This window comes from Oryctolagus cuniculus, chromosome 1 (assembly GCF_051225735.1).
Source record: "Oryctolagus cuniculus isolate XC-2025 breed Fujian yellow rabbit chromosome 1, ASM5122573v1, whole genome shotgun sequence".
NCBI classification, from domain to species: Eukaryota; Metazoa; Chordata; class Mammalia; order Lagomorpha; family Leporidae; genus Oryctolagus; species Oryctolagus cuniculus.
Window position 1 is genome coordinate 103,983,015 of NC_142867.1, and position 15,400 is coordinate 103,998,414.

The 15,400-nt window shown below is 44.3% G+C and overlaps 2 protein-coding genes across 6 annotated transcripts; one reads left to right on the top strand and one right to left on the bottom strand.

Moving 5' to 3' along the window:
* Nucleotides 1–1,702: 1,702 nt before the first annotated feature.
* On the bottom strand, nucleotides 1,703–6,010 carry FDXACB1 (ferredoxin-fold anticodon binding domain containing 1). Its single transcript, XM_008261522.4, has 5 exons — nucleotides 5,617–6,010; nucleotides 5,238–5,394; nucleotides 3,904–4,107; nucleotides 3,583–3,741; nucleotides 1,703–3,243 (listed from the first exon to the last, which is right to left on the bottom strand). Exons 1-5 carry the CDS (start codon nucleotides 5,789–5,791, stop codon nucleotides 2,058–2,060), a joined length of 1,881 nt encoding a protein of 626 aa, XP_008259744.2. The 5' UTR covers nucleotides 5,792–6,010; the 3' UTR covers nucleotides 1,703–2,057.
* On the top strand, nucleotides 5,942–13,834 carry CFAP68 (cilia and flagella associated protein 68). Of its 5 annotated transcripts, XM_089333984.1 has the most exons (5): nucleotides 5,963–6,641; nucleotides 7,950–8,004; nucleotides 10,019–10,249; nucleotides 10,757–10,823; nucleotides 11,299–13,834. In XM_089333984.1, exons 3-5 carry the CDS (start codon nucleotides 10,112–10,114, stop codon nucleotides 11,472–11,474), a joined length of 381 nt encoding a protein of 126 aa, XP_089190110.1. In that variant the 5' UTR covers nucleotides 5,963–6,641; nucleotides 7,950–8,004; nucleotides 10,019–10,111; the 3' UTR covers nucleotides 11,475–13,834. The 5 variants fall into 5 exon arrangements, with proteins under 5 accessions (XP_002708441.2, XP_051675773.1, XP_089190110.1 ...); XM_002708395.6 differs by lacking the exon at nucleotides 7,950–8,004 and having other exon boundaries at nucleotides 5,942–6,244; XM_089333986.1 differs by lacking the exon at nucleotides 7,950–8,004 and having other exon boundaries at nucleotides 6,505–6,641.
* Nucleotides 13,835–15,400: the final 1,566 nt, after the last annotated feature.

A 15,400-nucleotide genomic window follows, 5' to 3' on the forward strand; every position in this document is an offset into this window, starting at 1 on the left:
CCGACTGGGGTAAATCCCCAAGTTGTAGAAGAAATGGAACCTGAGACTTGATTTTTCCCTTCGTAGCCAACCCTTCCACATACTTTTAACCTTGGGCATTCCTCTCTCCCTTGCTCAAACGCTTCGCTCACTTTTTAGCAACCTCCCCCCACCTATAAAAACTACCCTATTTAAATGAAAGCACCAATTCAAAGTGCTCAACTCTACAAAATGTGCTGGGAAGATACTCAGATGTCTGCCAAAAGGGGAGGGGGTGTTTCCAAAAAGTTGTTCATTAACTCCTTGCTCTCTGTGGTTTGAGTGACAAGGACAATCTACAGCTAACAGAGAGACAAAGCTGTGATGGCACGATGTAGACTGTGAAAGAGTGAAAGACTAATGAAATCCTGTGCAGCAAATTCAATCAGCTGTCACTCACTGCATTGCTACTACAGCATTGAGGTACATGTTGTATATATTAGTTCAACATGTAATACGACCTTGTTTTACTAATAGGGAATCTGAGGCACAAGGTTGCAGCTATAAGTGGTGGGACCATATTCCAAACCAGGACTGTCATACTGCAGAGACTCACCAATCAGGAGAAACTCGTCATTTAATACAGGCTTTTTTTTCCTTTTAAGATTTATTTATTTGAAAGGCAGAGGTAGAGAGAAAGACAGAGAGACATCCACTGATTCACTCCTCAAATTGCCGCAACCTCCAGAGCTGGGCCAATTAGGAGCCAGGAGCTTCTTCCAGGTCTCCCATCCGGGTGCAGGGGCCCAAGGACTTGGGCCATCCTCCACTGCTTTCCCAGGCACAATAGCAGGAATGTTGGAAGTGGAGCAGCTAGGACTCAAACTCGTGCGCATATGGGATGCTGGAGGTCCAGGCTGCAGCTTAACCAGCTAAGCCACAGCAGTGGTCCTGATACAGGCATTTTTTAGGTAGGCACTTTGATGCTATCACACCTGGAACTCTTGTGAGTCACTGTTTGGATTCTGACACTCATCACTCCCCTAACAGAGTACAGAACTTGACAGGATCCCAGAAAGTTATGACTTCATACTAAAAATCCCCAAGTATTGAAAATGGGAACTGGTCGGACTGCTCATTTCCCACGTGTAGTCACTGGTTACCAAGTCCAAACATTCAGATCTCATGTCTAGTACCTGTTGGAAAAGACTAGGGAAGAAGTAAAGTAACAGAATGTAGCATAGGGGCCAGTGCTGAGGCGCAAAGGGTTAAAGCCTTGGCCCAAAGCACCTGCATCCCATATGGACACCAGTCCGAATCCCAGCTGCTTTTCTTCCCATCCAGCTCTCTGCTATGGCCTGGGAAAACAGTAGATGTCTCAAGTCCTTGGGCCCCTGCACCCACGTGGAAGACCTGGCCATTGCAGCCATTTGAGGAGTGAACCAGCAGATAGAAGACCTCTCTCTCTCTCTGTCTCTACCTATCTCTATAACTCTTTCAAATAAATTTTTAAAAATCTTTAAAAAAAAAAAAGTGGCTGAGTTTCAGTCAGACCCCAATGTTAACTCCAAATCTTACATTTACTATATCCATGACTTGAGAATACTCAACTAAAGAATTAAAATGATAATAACATCAACAGTAATTATGCAGCATTTTCAAGCTCTACACTAATAAATGTTGATCTGAATCCAAAAACCACTGTCATAAATTGATGTAGTAAGAAGATACACTAGAAGAGGAATTGACAGCATGGAAAAAATACTTATAAATTTATTTGATGAGATACTTAAGTTCCACTGCCTCTTCAACAGAGCATCTAATGTGCGAGATGCTGTTATGTTTGTTGTCTTAAGTTATTACTCAGGACCAATATATTGCACAACTCAAAAAATCATCAGGCACATTACAGTCAGTAAGTTTTTAAGTGATAGAGTCACAGGTATCATTAGGGTCAACCAACAGTTGCTGCAGTCACAACGTAAAAGACTTCACAAAAAGACACGGTCCAGAAAGGACCACTGGTTGCATATGGGTCTTTTGCATACACACACACAAACACACACACACACAAATAAAGGATCACACTGTAGAAAGAACTACCGAGGTATAACATGTAGTTGTCGTTGAATCTCCTTCCTAAACTGGGACTGCATTGATGCTACCTGCTTCTGGGTGAGGGCCTTATCACAGGTTTGATAGGTCAGTCTGTAGCAGAGACTGACTTGTTCAGTGTTTGGATGCTGAAAACGATTAAGGAATTGTATGGCTACAACAGTGTCCTGGGACACTGCTCGGGCCACAGAGTGAAACTCCAATTCATCAAATCCTTTCTTCTCATCTAACCAAAAACTAATATCATGCACGTAGCATGGAGGATACAGAGCGTAACTTTTAAAGGGTTCTATTTTCCCAGGTACAAAATTTTTTAGGAAACGGCTATCAAAGGTCCACAACATTCTCCAATCAGAGATACCCCAAACAAGCATGGCTAATAAGTCCAAGTTAACAGACACAAACACAAAACGCTGGTCTTTATGTGTAGTGCTTATTATAGCAGATGTGGTGACAGCCCCAATAACCAGATCCTTGGCACAATATGAGCCAAAATTGTGAGACTTCACACAGATCACATAATCTCTTCCATTTGGTTGGAGGACAAATTCCATTGAGCTGCTCAGCTCAGAACCCTCCAGCGATGTCTGGGTCAGAAAACTATCGAGACTGTCCTTCAGGTGATCCAGCAGTGACTGAAAACAGCCATCTTGGGGATTCTGATTAAACCCATATATAAATAAGGTCTCATGAAATGCTGGCATCGTGAAAGGCAAAATGCGACATTTCCGAAAGACAGGCCCACTGAGGATGTGCAGAAACCCTGGGATGAAGTCTGGGGCCTGGATGGCAGCCTGAACATGAACTAGAAGAGAAGGTCGAAGGCAGACCTTGGCCCGGCCACAGATTCCTTCATGGACTTCTTTCTTACCATCTCTTTCAGGACTCTTTGGAAGTGTGAGTTCCGAAAATGACACTAGAAAGTCCTCCATATCTTGTGTTGTCCCACAAGTCTGGGACTCAGAATTTGCATTATCTTCATGGAGATTAATCCAAAAGGCAGCTGATGTAAGATCACAGTTCCAGGAAGGGAGAACACTAGTACTTTCCTGTGGCAGCAAAGGGAAGGAACACTTCAGCCTCTTTAGAGGGAAGGCTTTGCCCAATTCAGCAATGAGTTTCTCATTCACAGTTCTGACAGGATGACATGAAGGCGCTTCCAGGAAACTCCTGTTGAGACACATGTAAAATCACCTTCCTAACTTAGAATGATAATCACAATGGAGATAGAATTAGAAATACAAACAGCTATATGGAACAGAATTATCCTAAGTTCATCCTGAAAGAAAATAAATCTACCAAAAGAGCTATCATATGTTTCAGAACCTTAATACTACCACTTGTACCATAGACAAGAAAAAACTGACAATTTTTTTATTTTAAAGAGGCTTGATGAGGCCAGACTGACTATTCGCACAGCAACCTCACTAACAGTTTAGATACAATCCATTCAATGTACATGTCTTGTCTTCTATCAAGAAAATCATTTCCAGAAAAGTAACAGGTTACCTGTTCAACTTTCCCACAAGTGCTTCTGGTTCTGGAAAGGAAAACCACTGGTCACCCAATTTGATCCTGAAAATTCTGGGTTGAGAACTTTCAAATGGTAAGCTCCGGGTGAAGATATGATTCAAAGCACCTTCTACATGAAAGGACTTATCTTGACTCCTGGCAAAATAGTCACCAATATGAAATCTGTCATTATTACAGAATGCAGGTATTTCTACACACTGAATCAGGGGAAAGTCAGTCTATGAGGTTTTTTTTTTTTTTTTTTAATTCTTAGTGAAAGGGATGATATATAAGGCTGGTGTCTCTGTTATTACTTACCTATATCCAGTGCACTTGTATCCTGGCACAGCCTCACAGCTAAAGGGATGCACATCACTTAAAATGAATCCCCCCAGAGCTGCCATGGCAACCACTTGCCAACTGTTGTGCCATTCTCTCTGGGGCTTATCAGCAGGAGTTCCACCTTGACCTCTACACAATGCCACATGGACTTCTCCTTCTTCTGCAAGCACATCTGCACAGCTAATGAGGAAAACAGCAGCCATTTATCCAGAGCAACTAGAAATTACCCCTAGGAGGCAGCAATACACATATGGTTTAGCTATGAAGTAATTAAAATTCAATCATACCTATTTTCAAAGGTCTATTAGACCTCAAACCTGTAAAAATGTAGCTAGAAGAATTTAAATAACATAAATTAAATATTCAACCCTCTGATACTTGCAGCTAACCAGGGAGTCATCCAGCCTTCCATCTGTCTTGCTCTCCTATATGTCACAGAAAGGCCAATGACTGCAAAGTTCCTATACATATTTCACTTCTTAGGCTCTTTCTCCCCATTTAAGAAGTTCTTTTCACTAGCCTCCTGGCAATTACAAGTCTATACTTCAGGGCAGGTGTTTGCCACAGCAACTAAGATCCTGCTTGGAATGCCCACATTGCATACTGGAGTGTCTAGATTCAAGTCCTGGCTTTCCTCCTGATTCCAGCTTCCTGCTAAGGAGCAGCAGGTGATAGGTCAAGTGCTTGGGTCCCTGCCACCCATGGGGGAAGACCAGGATTGACTTCCCACCCGCCCCAGCTGTTGTGGGGAATGAACCAGCTAATGGGAGACGTTGCTCTCTTTATGTCACTCTGCCTTTCAAATAAATTTTTTTAAAAAAATTCTATACTTGAAACACTAGCTTAAAATACTACCTCTGTGAAAAGTTATTCGACAATTACAAACCACGGGACACCTCCAATAGAATCATGTATTTTAGTACAGTAGAATGAAGCAAGTTCACAATAGTTTCATGAGGCCATTACTACTAATAGCCCCAATTTACAGATGAGAAAACAGAAGTGGAAAAGGATTAAGTAAGTGGTGGACCAGGATTTGAATCCAGTCAGTTTGGCTCCTAAGTTCATGCAGAAAAAAGAAAGATTCTCCCTTGCAGACACAAGAGTACACTATTTGCTTTTGCTTAGCATTTAGGGTTAGGCATCCGCCTTTCCATCTAGATTGTGGGTTCCTCTGCGGCTGTAGTCCATTCTAAATATACCACGGTAACTTACACACGTCTCCGTTACTTGCCCAGCTTAAATGTTTGAGTGCAGTAACTGTTACGGACATCTTAAACATTTCACTTGTCTCGCTTTCCTTTCCTCACCTCTGGAAAAACTTGGCAAGCAGCTGCCTGTTCTTAGCAACTCCAGCTTTGCGTCCACAGTGCGGAAAGTTAAAATAAATTCGATCAAACCCCCTACTGTGCAGTTCAAAGGCATCTGCCAGCTGGGTGCAGTCCACACAGAAACGTATCTCAGAACCTGGCAAAGATAGTTCGGGGATACAAAAGAGAGAGAGGAGTATGTGAGGCGGAGAACACTCCTGGGCCGTGCAAACCACTTCAGGTCCACCGGGCACACGGCCTACTTTCTGTGACATCAAGCGCTGTCACCTCAAGGGTACGCCCCCACGCCCCCGCCCTTTCCGATGTGGGAGGCGCCGGCAGCTGGGCGGGGCTTCGCGGAAGGGGCTGGTCCCGCTACCTCGCCTGCGCAGGCGCTGCAGATTTTCCTGGGCCACAGGATCCTGGGCCAAATCCGCGGGGCGTTGGGGGCAGGTGGCTGTAAGACTAGTAGTGCTCGGATCCAGAGTCTCGCTCAGAGCCGCGGCAAAGGAGAAATTTCCCTCCCCAACCAAGAGGAGGCGCCGAGGGCCCATGGTCGCCACGGTCTCGCTCTCCCGAGCCCTGTGGCGCTCGTTTCTTGCGTCACTTCCTCCACAGCTCTCTTCCCGCCCCTTTGCGTGTCTCTGCTTGATGACGCATGCATATCGCCGGGTTGGCTTGACGAACTAGTGAGCGACTAATGCAGAGAACAGTAAACCGGAAGTGCGAAGTCCAGAGACCCACCCACTTGTTCCTTCACCCTCACCTACACAAGAAAATCAAAATGCCTTTTAGCCCAAGGGGAACCCTCGGCGACTTCGTCACACGTGCATGAGGTCATAAGCAGTCACTAGCGCAGACCGTGAGGCGAGTTCTGTGGAAAAAAGCGGGGCGGGGCCGAGGCCAAAGGCTGTGTCCCGCGTGTTCCTGACGCAGAACTGGGAACTGCCTTCGTCTTTTCCGAAATGTCTGCCTCCCATTACCTCCACTGCTCACAGCTCCTCCAGGTGCTTTTGTCTCCTACCTTCTCTTCATTCAAGAGATACTGAATGCTAGACCGCTGTGAGAGTGGGTAGATATGTGAATGAACACGATGTGGCCTGTGATTTCTTTGCGCCTACAGAGTGGTGGAGAATACGCGAAGTGAAACAGAGGGTCTGGAAAAGTGGAGGGATTCAGAGTGCTGAGGAAGTGGGAAGATTCCCTGAATGGCGTGAACCTGAGTTGACAGCCAAGGAGAGGAAAGTACATCTTACCAGGTCAAGAGAAGTGAAGAAACATCAGGAACGACACAGGAGAAGCATGATGGAAAAACAGTAGTTGAGTGAGGCTGAAACACAGTTGGAAGGAGAGTGGCTGTCTGAACAGTTAAGCAGGGCCCAGGTCACGGTCACAGAGAGCACTGTAAGCTGTTTAAACGGGCTGAATCTCGTTCTGAAAACAGTGGAAAGCCACTGAAAGATTTTAAGTAGGAAGATGCCACAATTAGCGGCAAATTTCTGCCTCTGTATTGAGAAAGGATTGGAGAGGAGCAAGTCCAATAAGGGGAGGAGGAGATCAGATAGGAGGCAGCTGCAGTAATAGAGACAATGGCTGATGGTCATCTAAACTGGAACTTGGCAGTGAGGATGGGGACCAGTGAACTGATTTAAAGGTCAAGGAGGTGGGGGAGGGGATGTAGAGGTGGTAATTCTGGGAGGCAGCAGGAGATGACTCAAGTACCTGGGCGCTTGCCACCTACATGGTAGACCCTGATGGAGTTCCAGGTGCCTGGCTTCTACCTGGCCCAGTCATGGCTGTTGCAGCCATTTGGGGAGTGAACCAACACACGGAAGATCTCTTCCTCCCTCCTTCCCTCCCTTACTCTCTCCCTCCCTCTCTTACCTGTGCCTTTCAAGTAGATGACAATAAACATTTTTTAAAAAAAGATTTATTTGTTTGAAAGGCAGTATTAGAGAGAGAGGCAGAGAGAGAGCCTCCATCCACTGGTTCACTCCCCAAATGGCTTCAATGGCCAGAGCTGGGATGATCTGAAGCCAGGAACCAGGAACTTCTGCCGGGTCTCCCACCCAGGTGCAGGGGACCAAGCTCTTGGGCCATCTTCTAAGCTTTTCTAAGCCCAATAGCAGAGAGCTGGATTAGAAGTGAAGCAACCAGATCTCGAACTGGCACCTGTATGGGATGCCAGCACTGTTGGCGGCAGCTTTATATGCTATGCCACAATGTTGGCCCCAAAAGTAAACATTTTTTTAAGTCAAAAAGACTCAGTGATTGAATGAATTATGAAAGAGAAGTCATAGTCAAAGATGAGTCCCAGGCTTAGACAATGGAGTGGATGATGATGTCTGTCATGCCAGCCCAAGGGACAGAACTGTCACCTGGGTCTTCAGTCTGAGCCCTGGGCATGCTGGACTTTGTGAGAACAGCTACTCTAGTCATCAAGCTATTTGATGACATCAGTGCATGCAGATGTTCACAAAGGCAGATGGTGTGAGGCAGTTAACCTGAGATGCCACCTTTTAGTGCTATGTTATTGGTCTTGTCTCTTCCTGTGGAAAGGCACTTGTTGTAATTTCCAAATCATGGCCATCTGGCCCTGGTGATCTGAGTAATCTACATTCTTTGTTTGCTTGGAGAACTGGGAAGGTCAGGTTTGGTGACATCTTTAAAGAACATGGAACAGCCAAGAAAGGATTTCTGTTTTTCTCTTAGGAAATCTTCAAACAAGTCAGGCTACTCAGCATCAACTTATTGTTCTTCAGAGAAGGTATTACCTTGCTCCTAAACCAGGGGACCAGATTCTTTTGGGGGGTGAGGGGAAGGGCTTTTTTTTTTGCTTACCTGTGGGGAGCAATTCGGACTGGACTAAGTTACTGGAATTAAGACTTATTCTATGCATCTGCTCTCCCACAATATGGCGCTGGGAGAGAAGAAAACAGCTTCTGCACAGCTGCCTCCAGTTCAACCAATAAACTGTAGGACTTGCTCCTGATTGGAGGAGAGCAGCGTGCTCGGCGTGTGGGCAGCTGAGTTGGGATTGGCAGAGGAGGACTATAAAGGAGGAGAGAGACGGCATGCACCAGGAACATCTAAGGGGAACATCTAAGGGGAACATCTGTGCAGCCCCCGAGAGAGCCGGCTGGCGGTGTGCCGCTCCCCTGCGGAAGTGGGGAATGTGGCCAGGGGGAACTGCCCTTCCACGGAGGTGGAAGGGACAGTAGCCAACCCGGGAAGAACCAGCAGCAAACCCGGGGAGGGCCGAGCAGACGAAAGAACAGCGCAGGGTCCTGTGTCGTTCCTCCACGAAGAGGGGGAGTGACATAATGGTGCCGTGACTCGGATATGAAGCCTAGGCAGGGTTTAGTGTCGTTCCTCCACGAAGAGGGGGAGCGACACTTACCTAAAAAATGAAATTCAGACATTGATTATCTGATGTATGAAAAGCAGTATTGGGGCTGGCACCGTGGCTCACTTGGTTAATCCTCCACCTGCGGGGCCGGCATCCCATATAGGCACCGGGTTCTAGTCCCGGTTGCTCCTCTTCCAGTCCAGCTCTCTGCTGTGGCCTGGGAGGGCAGTGGAGGGTGGCCCAGGTGCTTGGGCCCCTGCACCCGCATGGGAGACCAGGAGGAGGCACCTGGCTCCTGGCTTCGAATCGGCATAGTTCCGGCCATAGCGGCCATTTGGGGGGTGAACCAATGGAAGGAAGACCTTTCTGTCTGTCTCTCTCTCACTGTCTATAACTTTGCCTGTCAAATAAAAAATAAATAAAAGTTAAAAAAAAAAAGAAAAGCAGTATTGATTTGGATGGCAGGCAGGGGAACAGAGTTCAATAATGAATAAAACACAGATCCTGCCCTGAAAAGGTATACAATACAGTTCATTAGAGGTGATGCAATGTGTATTTCAAGAACTCTCACACATGGTAGAGAGTTATAAATACAGTGAAAGATATAAAGATAAGGTTCTGCATGAGTTAAAGGAGAGAGAATTTAACTTTAGGGAAGGCATCATTTGAGCTGGGCTCAGAAGGAAGGAAATTATTTATTGATCACATATTATGATATGTAATTATTCAACTCTCACTTCATTTTTTTAAATATTTATTCACTTGAAAGGCAGAGTTAAGAGGGAGACAGAGAGAGAGAAAGAGAGAGATCTTCCATCTGCTGGTTCACTTCCCAAATGGCCACAATGGCCAGGGCTGGACCAGACTGAAACTAAGTGACAGGAGCTTCCTCCTGGTCTCCCACGAGGGTGCAGGGCCTCAAGCACTTGGGTCATCCTCTGCTACTTTCCCAGGCACATTAGCAGGGAGCTAAATTAGAAGTGGAACATTCAGGTCTCAAACTGGCATCTATAGGGAATACCAGTGACTCAGGTGGCAACTTTACTTGCTATGCCACAATGCTGGTCCCACTTCTTCATGTTTATTTTAACTATAGCAAAGTAAACTCCTACATGTCAAAATTACCTAAACATTTAACTAATTCTGCAAATAGGATGGTAAATATTAAAGGTTTTTCTTTCTTTTGGGGGGCTGGGGGTAAGCATTTAATCTATATAGTCATTCATTACTTCTGATTAAGAGAATAGATCAATAGGTTCATAGGCCGAGAAAGATAGAAACAGAACCACAACAAATTTAAAGGAAATCATACATAATTTGTAGATATGTTGATGATACACCTGGCTATGTAAAGCAGAGGATAGGAAGGTATGCCTTTTGTTTTTGTTCTCTGATTTATACGTTAAGCTTTTCTATTTTTGTCTTTTCCTAGAGACAGACCCTCGCCTATTTTCTTATAAACCCACATTGTGGCAGTATCATTAACGCAGATGGCCATGGTGAAGTGTGGACAGATTGGACTGACATGTCCAAGTTTTTCCAGTATGGATGGAGATGCACCACTAATGAGAATTCTTACTCAAACCGTACCCTAATGGGCAACTGGAACCAAGAAAGATATGACCTAAGGAATATTGTGCAACCCAAACCCTTGCCTTCCCAGGTAGTCTTTATTTTCTTTTGTTTCCTTCTGCCAGAAAAGGAAATGTCTGTGACCTCTTGTCAGGCAGGAATCTAATAACTTCCAATGCTTAGATTTCTCAAGCTCCTGTTCAGTGAAGTGATTGAGAAAGGGGTCAGTTCTCATCTGAACTGCATATCCCACTTTACTGTCTAGTTGGATAATAATATATTATCTGAAAAATATAAAAATGTTCTTTTTCTCTTCTATTTGGACTTTATTAATCCACAGAAATATATAATATAGTCTGACTCAAGCTAGCCTTCTCCTCTGGTTCTTACATGTCTAGATTTGTCCTTTATCTGAGTTTTGCTCTTAAATTTCCCCTGAACAAACAAAGGATAGGAAAGTTAGTAGGATCTAGACTGATGACATATAGACCTCTAGTCTATCTAAAATATGGCAGCCCATTAGAATTCATTTCATATTGTCCTTCCTAGTGTTAGCCGTAGACTCCTAGACTCTAAATCTATTAATTTTTCTTTCCAGTTTGGGCACTATTTTGAAACAACATATGATACAAGCTACAACAACCACATGCCACTTTCAACTCATAGTAGGTGGACTATTCTACTTCCTCTTTTTTTTTTTTTTTTAAGATTCATTTATCTATTTGAAAGCCAGACTTAGAGAAAGGGAGAAACAGAGAGAGAAGATCTTTAGTCCTCTGACTCATTCCCCAGATCTTTCATCCTCTGACTCATTCCCCAAATGGCTGCAACACGCTGCGCCTGGGCCAGGCCAAAGCCAGGAGCCAGGAGCTTCTTCCAGGTCCCTCATGCCATCTTCTGTTGCTTTCCCAGACACATTAGCAGGGAGCTGGATCAGAAGCAGAGCAGCCAGTACTCAAACTGGCGCCCATATGGGATGTCAGCACTGCAGTAGAAGCTTAACCTGTGCCACAGCTCCAGGCCTCCTTTTCTCAATTTTGATAGGACTCACTGTCTAGTCCCTCAGAAATAAGAATGAACTCATTACTAAATTTGTTGTTGTCGGTTTCCACTTGTGTCTCCTCTTTTGTCTTCCCTCAGGATTTAAGCGTGAACCCCATTGGTTCCCAGGACATCAACCTGAGCTGGATCCTCCTCAATATAAATGCACAGAAAAGTCAACTTACATGAGTAGCTATTCAAAGCCTCAAACTGGGTATCACTCTGGGTGTGTATGGAATCCTAATGTTGATCAGTTTCAGGCTCCAGGATTCTAAGGAAGAATAAGAAGTTTCATTTTTCCAGAGTAGAACGTAGGAGGGAGCACATTTTAAGCACAACTAAAAATTTAGCTCACTGCAACACAATTTCACTCTCTAATAAGTAAAGCACAAGGCATAGAAAATATTCTCTATTCTTTTTTGTTTTAACCAAGACTTAAATGTCAAGTTTAAGTTAATGGTGTGTACTCTTAGTTCTACATTAAGGGTGTTATAGAAGGACCTTAGAAAGAATTACTTCTCTCAAGTTTACAGCATTCTGATTCTGCTCTGTCCTTTAATCAGTTACAGGACTGCAAAACCCAGCATAATTTAAATTATGTTTTCTTAGATGCTTTCTAGATGTAATAGTTTGGAACAAGGATTGGCTCCAGAACTCATGTTAACATTTAAACCTCAGTGTCATAAGTTAATGATACTAAGCTGTTGGAAACATAATCCAATTATGGTACTTAGGAGGTAGGCCTGGTGGGAAGTGCCTGGTGGGAAGTCATTGGGGCCATGCCCTTGAAAGGTAGTTCTCACAAGAGGACTACTTATAAAAGGCAGAGTTGGGCCAAGCCATTCTCTGTCAGCCTCCTGGCTCACATGTGATCCTTCCTCCACTGGTACTTTATGCTCCCTCTTGCCATGTAGTACTCTGTACCACCTGAACTCTACCACCAAGAACATGATCACCAGATGCCGAACCAGTGGGACCACCCAGTCTTGGGCTGTGAACCTCGAAAACCATGAGCTGAAATAAACCTCCCTGCTTCACAAGTAGCATGTAGTAATAGAAAGCTGACTAATACAGAAAATTGGTACCAAGGAGTGGGGTCAGTAGTATAACTTTCCTTGATAATGTGGAGAATCCTTCAGAATTGATTTATCAAGAATTGATTTATCAAGAGTTTGGAGAGACAGGCTGAAGAAAGCCTAGAAGGCTGTAAATAGTGTTCTGAGTGATTCTGGCGAGGACTTAGACGACCAGAATGCTGATGTAAGTGTGAGTAGGAAAGACCATATTGATGACATTTCAGGTAGAAATGAGGATTTTATTGGGAACTGGACAGAAAGCCACACTCACTATACTGTGGCAAAGAACCGGACTACACTATGTTCCTGTGGGGATAGTTTGTGGGAAGCCGAGCTTAGAAATGATGAATTAGTTTGGTGGAGAAGATTTTAAGGCAACAAGGTATTCAGTTTGCAGCCTGGGTATTGGATGCTAATAGTGAAAATCAGGAGCAAAATGAAGCAGAATGGAAGAATGTGAAATTTTTACAGCCTAGCCAGAGAAGCAGAAAAGAAAGGATTTGGAACTAAAGTGTGTAGTGAAGGAACCTCTTGCTAAAGAGATTAGTACAGGTAAAAATGAGCCATGTCTTATTGGCAAGACAGTGAGGGAAAGCCTCAAGGGCATCTCAGAAATCTGGAGGCTGCCCCTCCCATCACAGGCTCAGAGGCCTGGAAGTGCAGAATTATTTTTATGAAATCCCAGGGCACTTCCAGCAAGCTTGCTGAAGACCAGCTTGGGATTTGTTTTTTCTTATTCGTTCAAGTAGTAAGGAACTCCAGAGCTGAAACCATGGTTCAAGTAGGCCTGGATGCAGCTTGTGCTGGCGGCAGACCTTGATGTGATACTGGGTTTTCCAGGCATATAGAATGTAAGACTTCTACTAAGATTTCAAAGGAAAAGCTGTGAGGCCAGGTAGAGTTGTGCTGCAGAATTGGAGCTCCTGTGTAGAACTCCTGATAGAATAATGTCTAATGAAACTGTGAAAGTGAAGCCACTTTGGAGACCCCAGAAAGGTAGAGGTGCCAGCAACATGGGCCTCAGACATCAGTGTGCAGCTTCAGAGAGCAGCCATGTGGGCAGAGACCAACAGAGCCTCCAACTGGATTTCAAAGGATATCTCAGAAAATCTGGGGACTGAGGCAGAGACCTGTCACAGGAGTGAAGCCACATGGAAGAGCCTCCACTAAAGCAATGCCAAGTGGAAATGTGAGTCTGGAGTTACCACAGGGAGCTCTCACCAGGCAATTCCTAGTGGAGTCAAGACTACAACCTGTGAGAACTGAAGCATGGGCTGGGACCAGCAAAGCCAATGGGCCAGAACTGCCCCTGCTATAGTTGTGCCCAGGATGCTGGACATGGAGCTTTAGGATTTAATGTTTGCCTTGCTGATTTTTGATCTTGCTTTGGTCCAGTTAATCTTTCCTGTTTGTCTGTTACCCCCTTTTGGTATGGAAATGTATATGCTATGCCTGTCCCACTGTACCTTATGTGAAATATGTGACTTGGATTTTTATAAGTTTGAGTCAAATAAGACATTGAATTTTGGATTTTTGAATTAAATGGTGGACTGAGTTAAGACTTTGAGTCTGTTTGGAGTTGAATGAGTATATGTTGTATGTGAAAAGAACATCAGTTTTAGGGAGCTGGGACATATGCTATGGTCTTAACAGAATTTGGCTTTAAAACCCATGTAAACATTTGAACCTCAAAGTCATAAATTAATGGTATTCAGAGAGTGGAAATATAGCTCAATTATAGTGTTTAGGAGGTGGGACTGGAGAGGTTCTTAGGTCATTAGGGGCATGCCCTCAGAGTGTAGCTCTCGTGAGAGGATTGGTTATAGAAGCCTGAGCTGGGTCCAGCCTCTCCCTCTCTGCTTCATGGTTCACATATGATCCTTCACCCACCCACACTGTAGACTCCCTCTTGGCATGTGATGCTCTGTGCTGCCTCAGGACTCTGCCAACAGGAACAAGACCAATAGATGCCTAATCAGTGGGCTCTCCAGATCTTGGAGTATGCACCTCTGAAACCATGAGCTGAAATAAACCTCTACTTTCTTAAGTAGCTTGTCTTATTAGATATGTTGTTATAGTGATGAAAATACTGTATAGTCCTGGAAGTCACAATCATACAGTATTACTTTACTGTGACTTCAATGAACATTACCTTGTGAGACTATAAAAAAAAAAGTTTTGTTATTATAGAGAACTTAAAACATAAACAAAAGTAGACAGAATAGTCTAATGAACTCCATATACCATTACCTAGCATCAACAATTTATGCCTAATCTTAACTATCTCTCTCTACTCTCTCTATTTTATTGAATTAATTTTGGAACTGATTTCAGAAATATAATTTTATACATAAAAATTTTATCTCAAAGATAATGATTATCAATTGTCCCAACAAAGACCACAGAGGAAATTTGTTCACCAAAGAAGTGCTTTTGAAAACTTGTAGCAAGGTTTAATTGAACATCAGTTTGACACAGGCTCTTGGTAAGAAAGCAAATTGTGGGGAGCAACTCGGACTAGACTAAGTTACTGGAATTAAGACTTATTCTATGCATCTGCTCCCACAATATGGCGCTGAGAAGGGAGAAACAGCTTCTACACAGCTGCCTCCAGTTCAACCAATAAACTGTAGGACCTGCTCCTGATTGGAGGAGAGCAGCGTACTCAGCGTGTGGGTAGCAGAGTTGGGATTGGTGGAAGAGGACTATAAAGGAGGAGAGAGACAACATGCACCAGGAACATCTATCCGAATAACATCTGAGCAGCCCCCGAGAGAGCCGGCCGGCGGTGTGCCGCTCCCCCGCGGAAGTGGGGAAAGTGGCTAGGGGGAACTGCCCTTCCACGGAGGTGGAAGGGACGGTAGCCAACCCGGGAAGAACCAGCAGCAAACCCGGGGAGGGCCGAGCAGACAAAAGAACAGCGCAGGGTTTAGTGTCGTTCCTCCACAAAGAGGGGGAGCGACAGCAAATACTAGTTAGAATTGCCTTAACAAACTTCTGGCATAATTCAGATAGAGTGATTGACATAGAATCATGAATGCACTAGCAGTCAAGCTAATAAATAAACTCAAATACACTGGACTAGAAAAGTCTTATTCTGAGGCCTAGGAAGAATGTTAGTAATA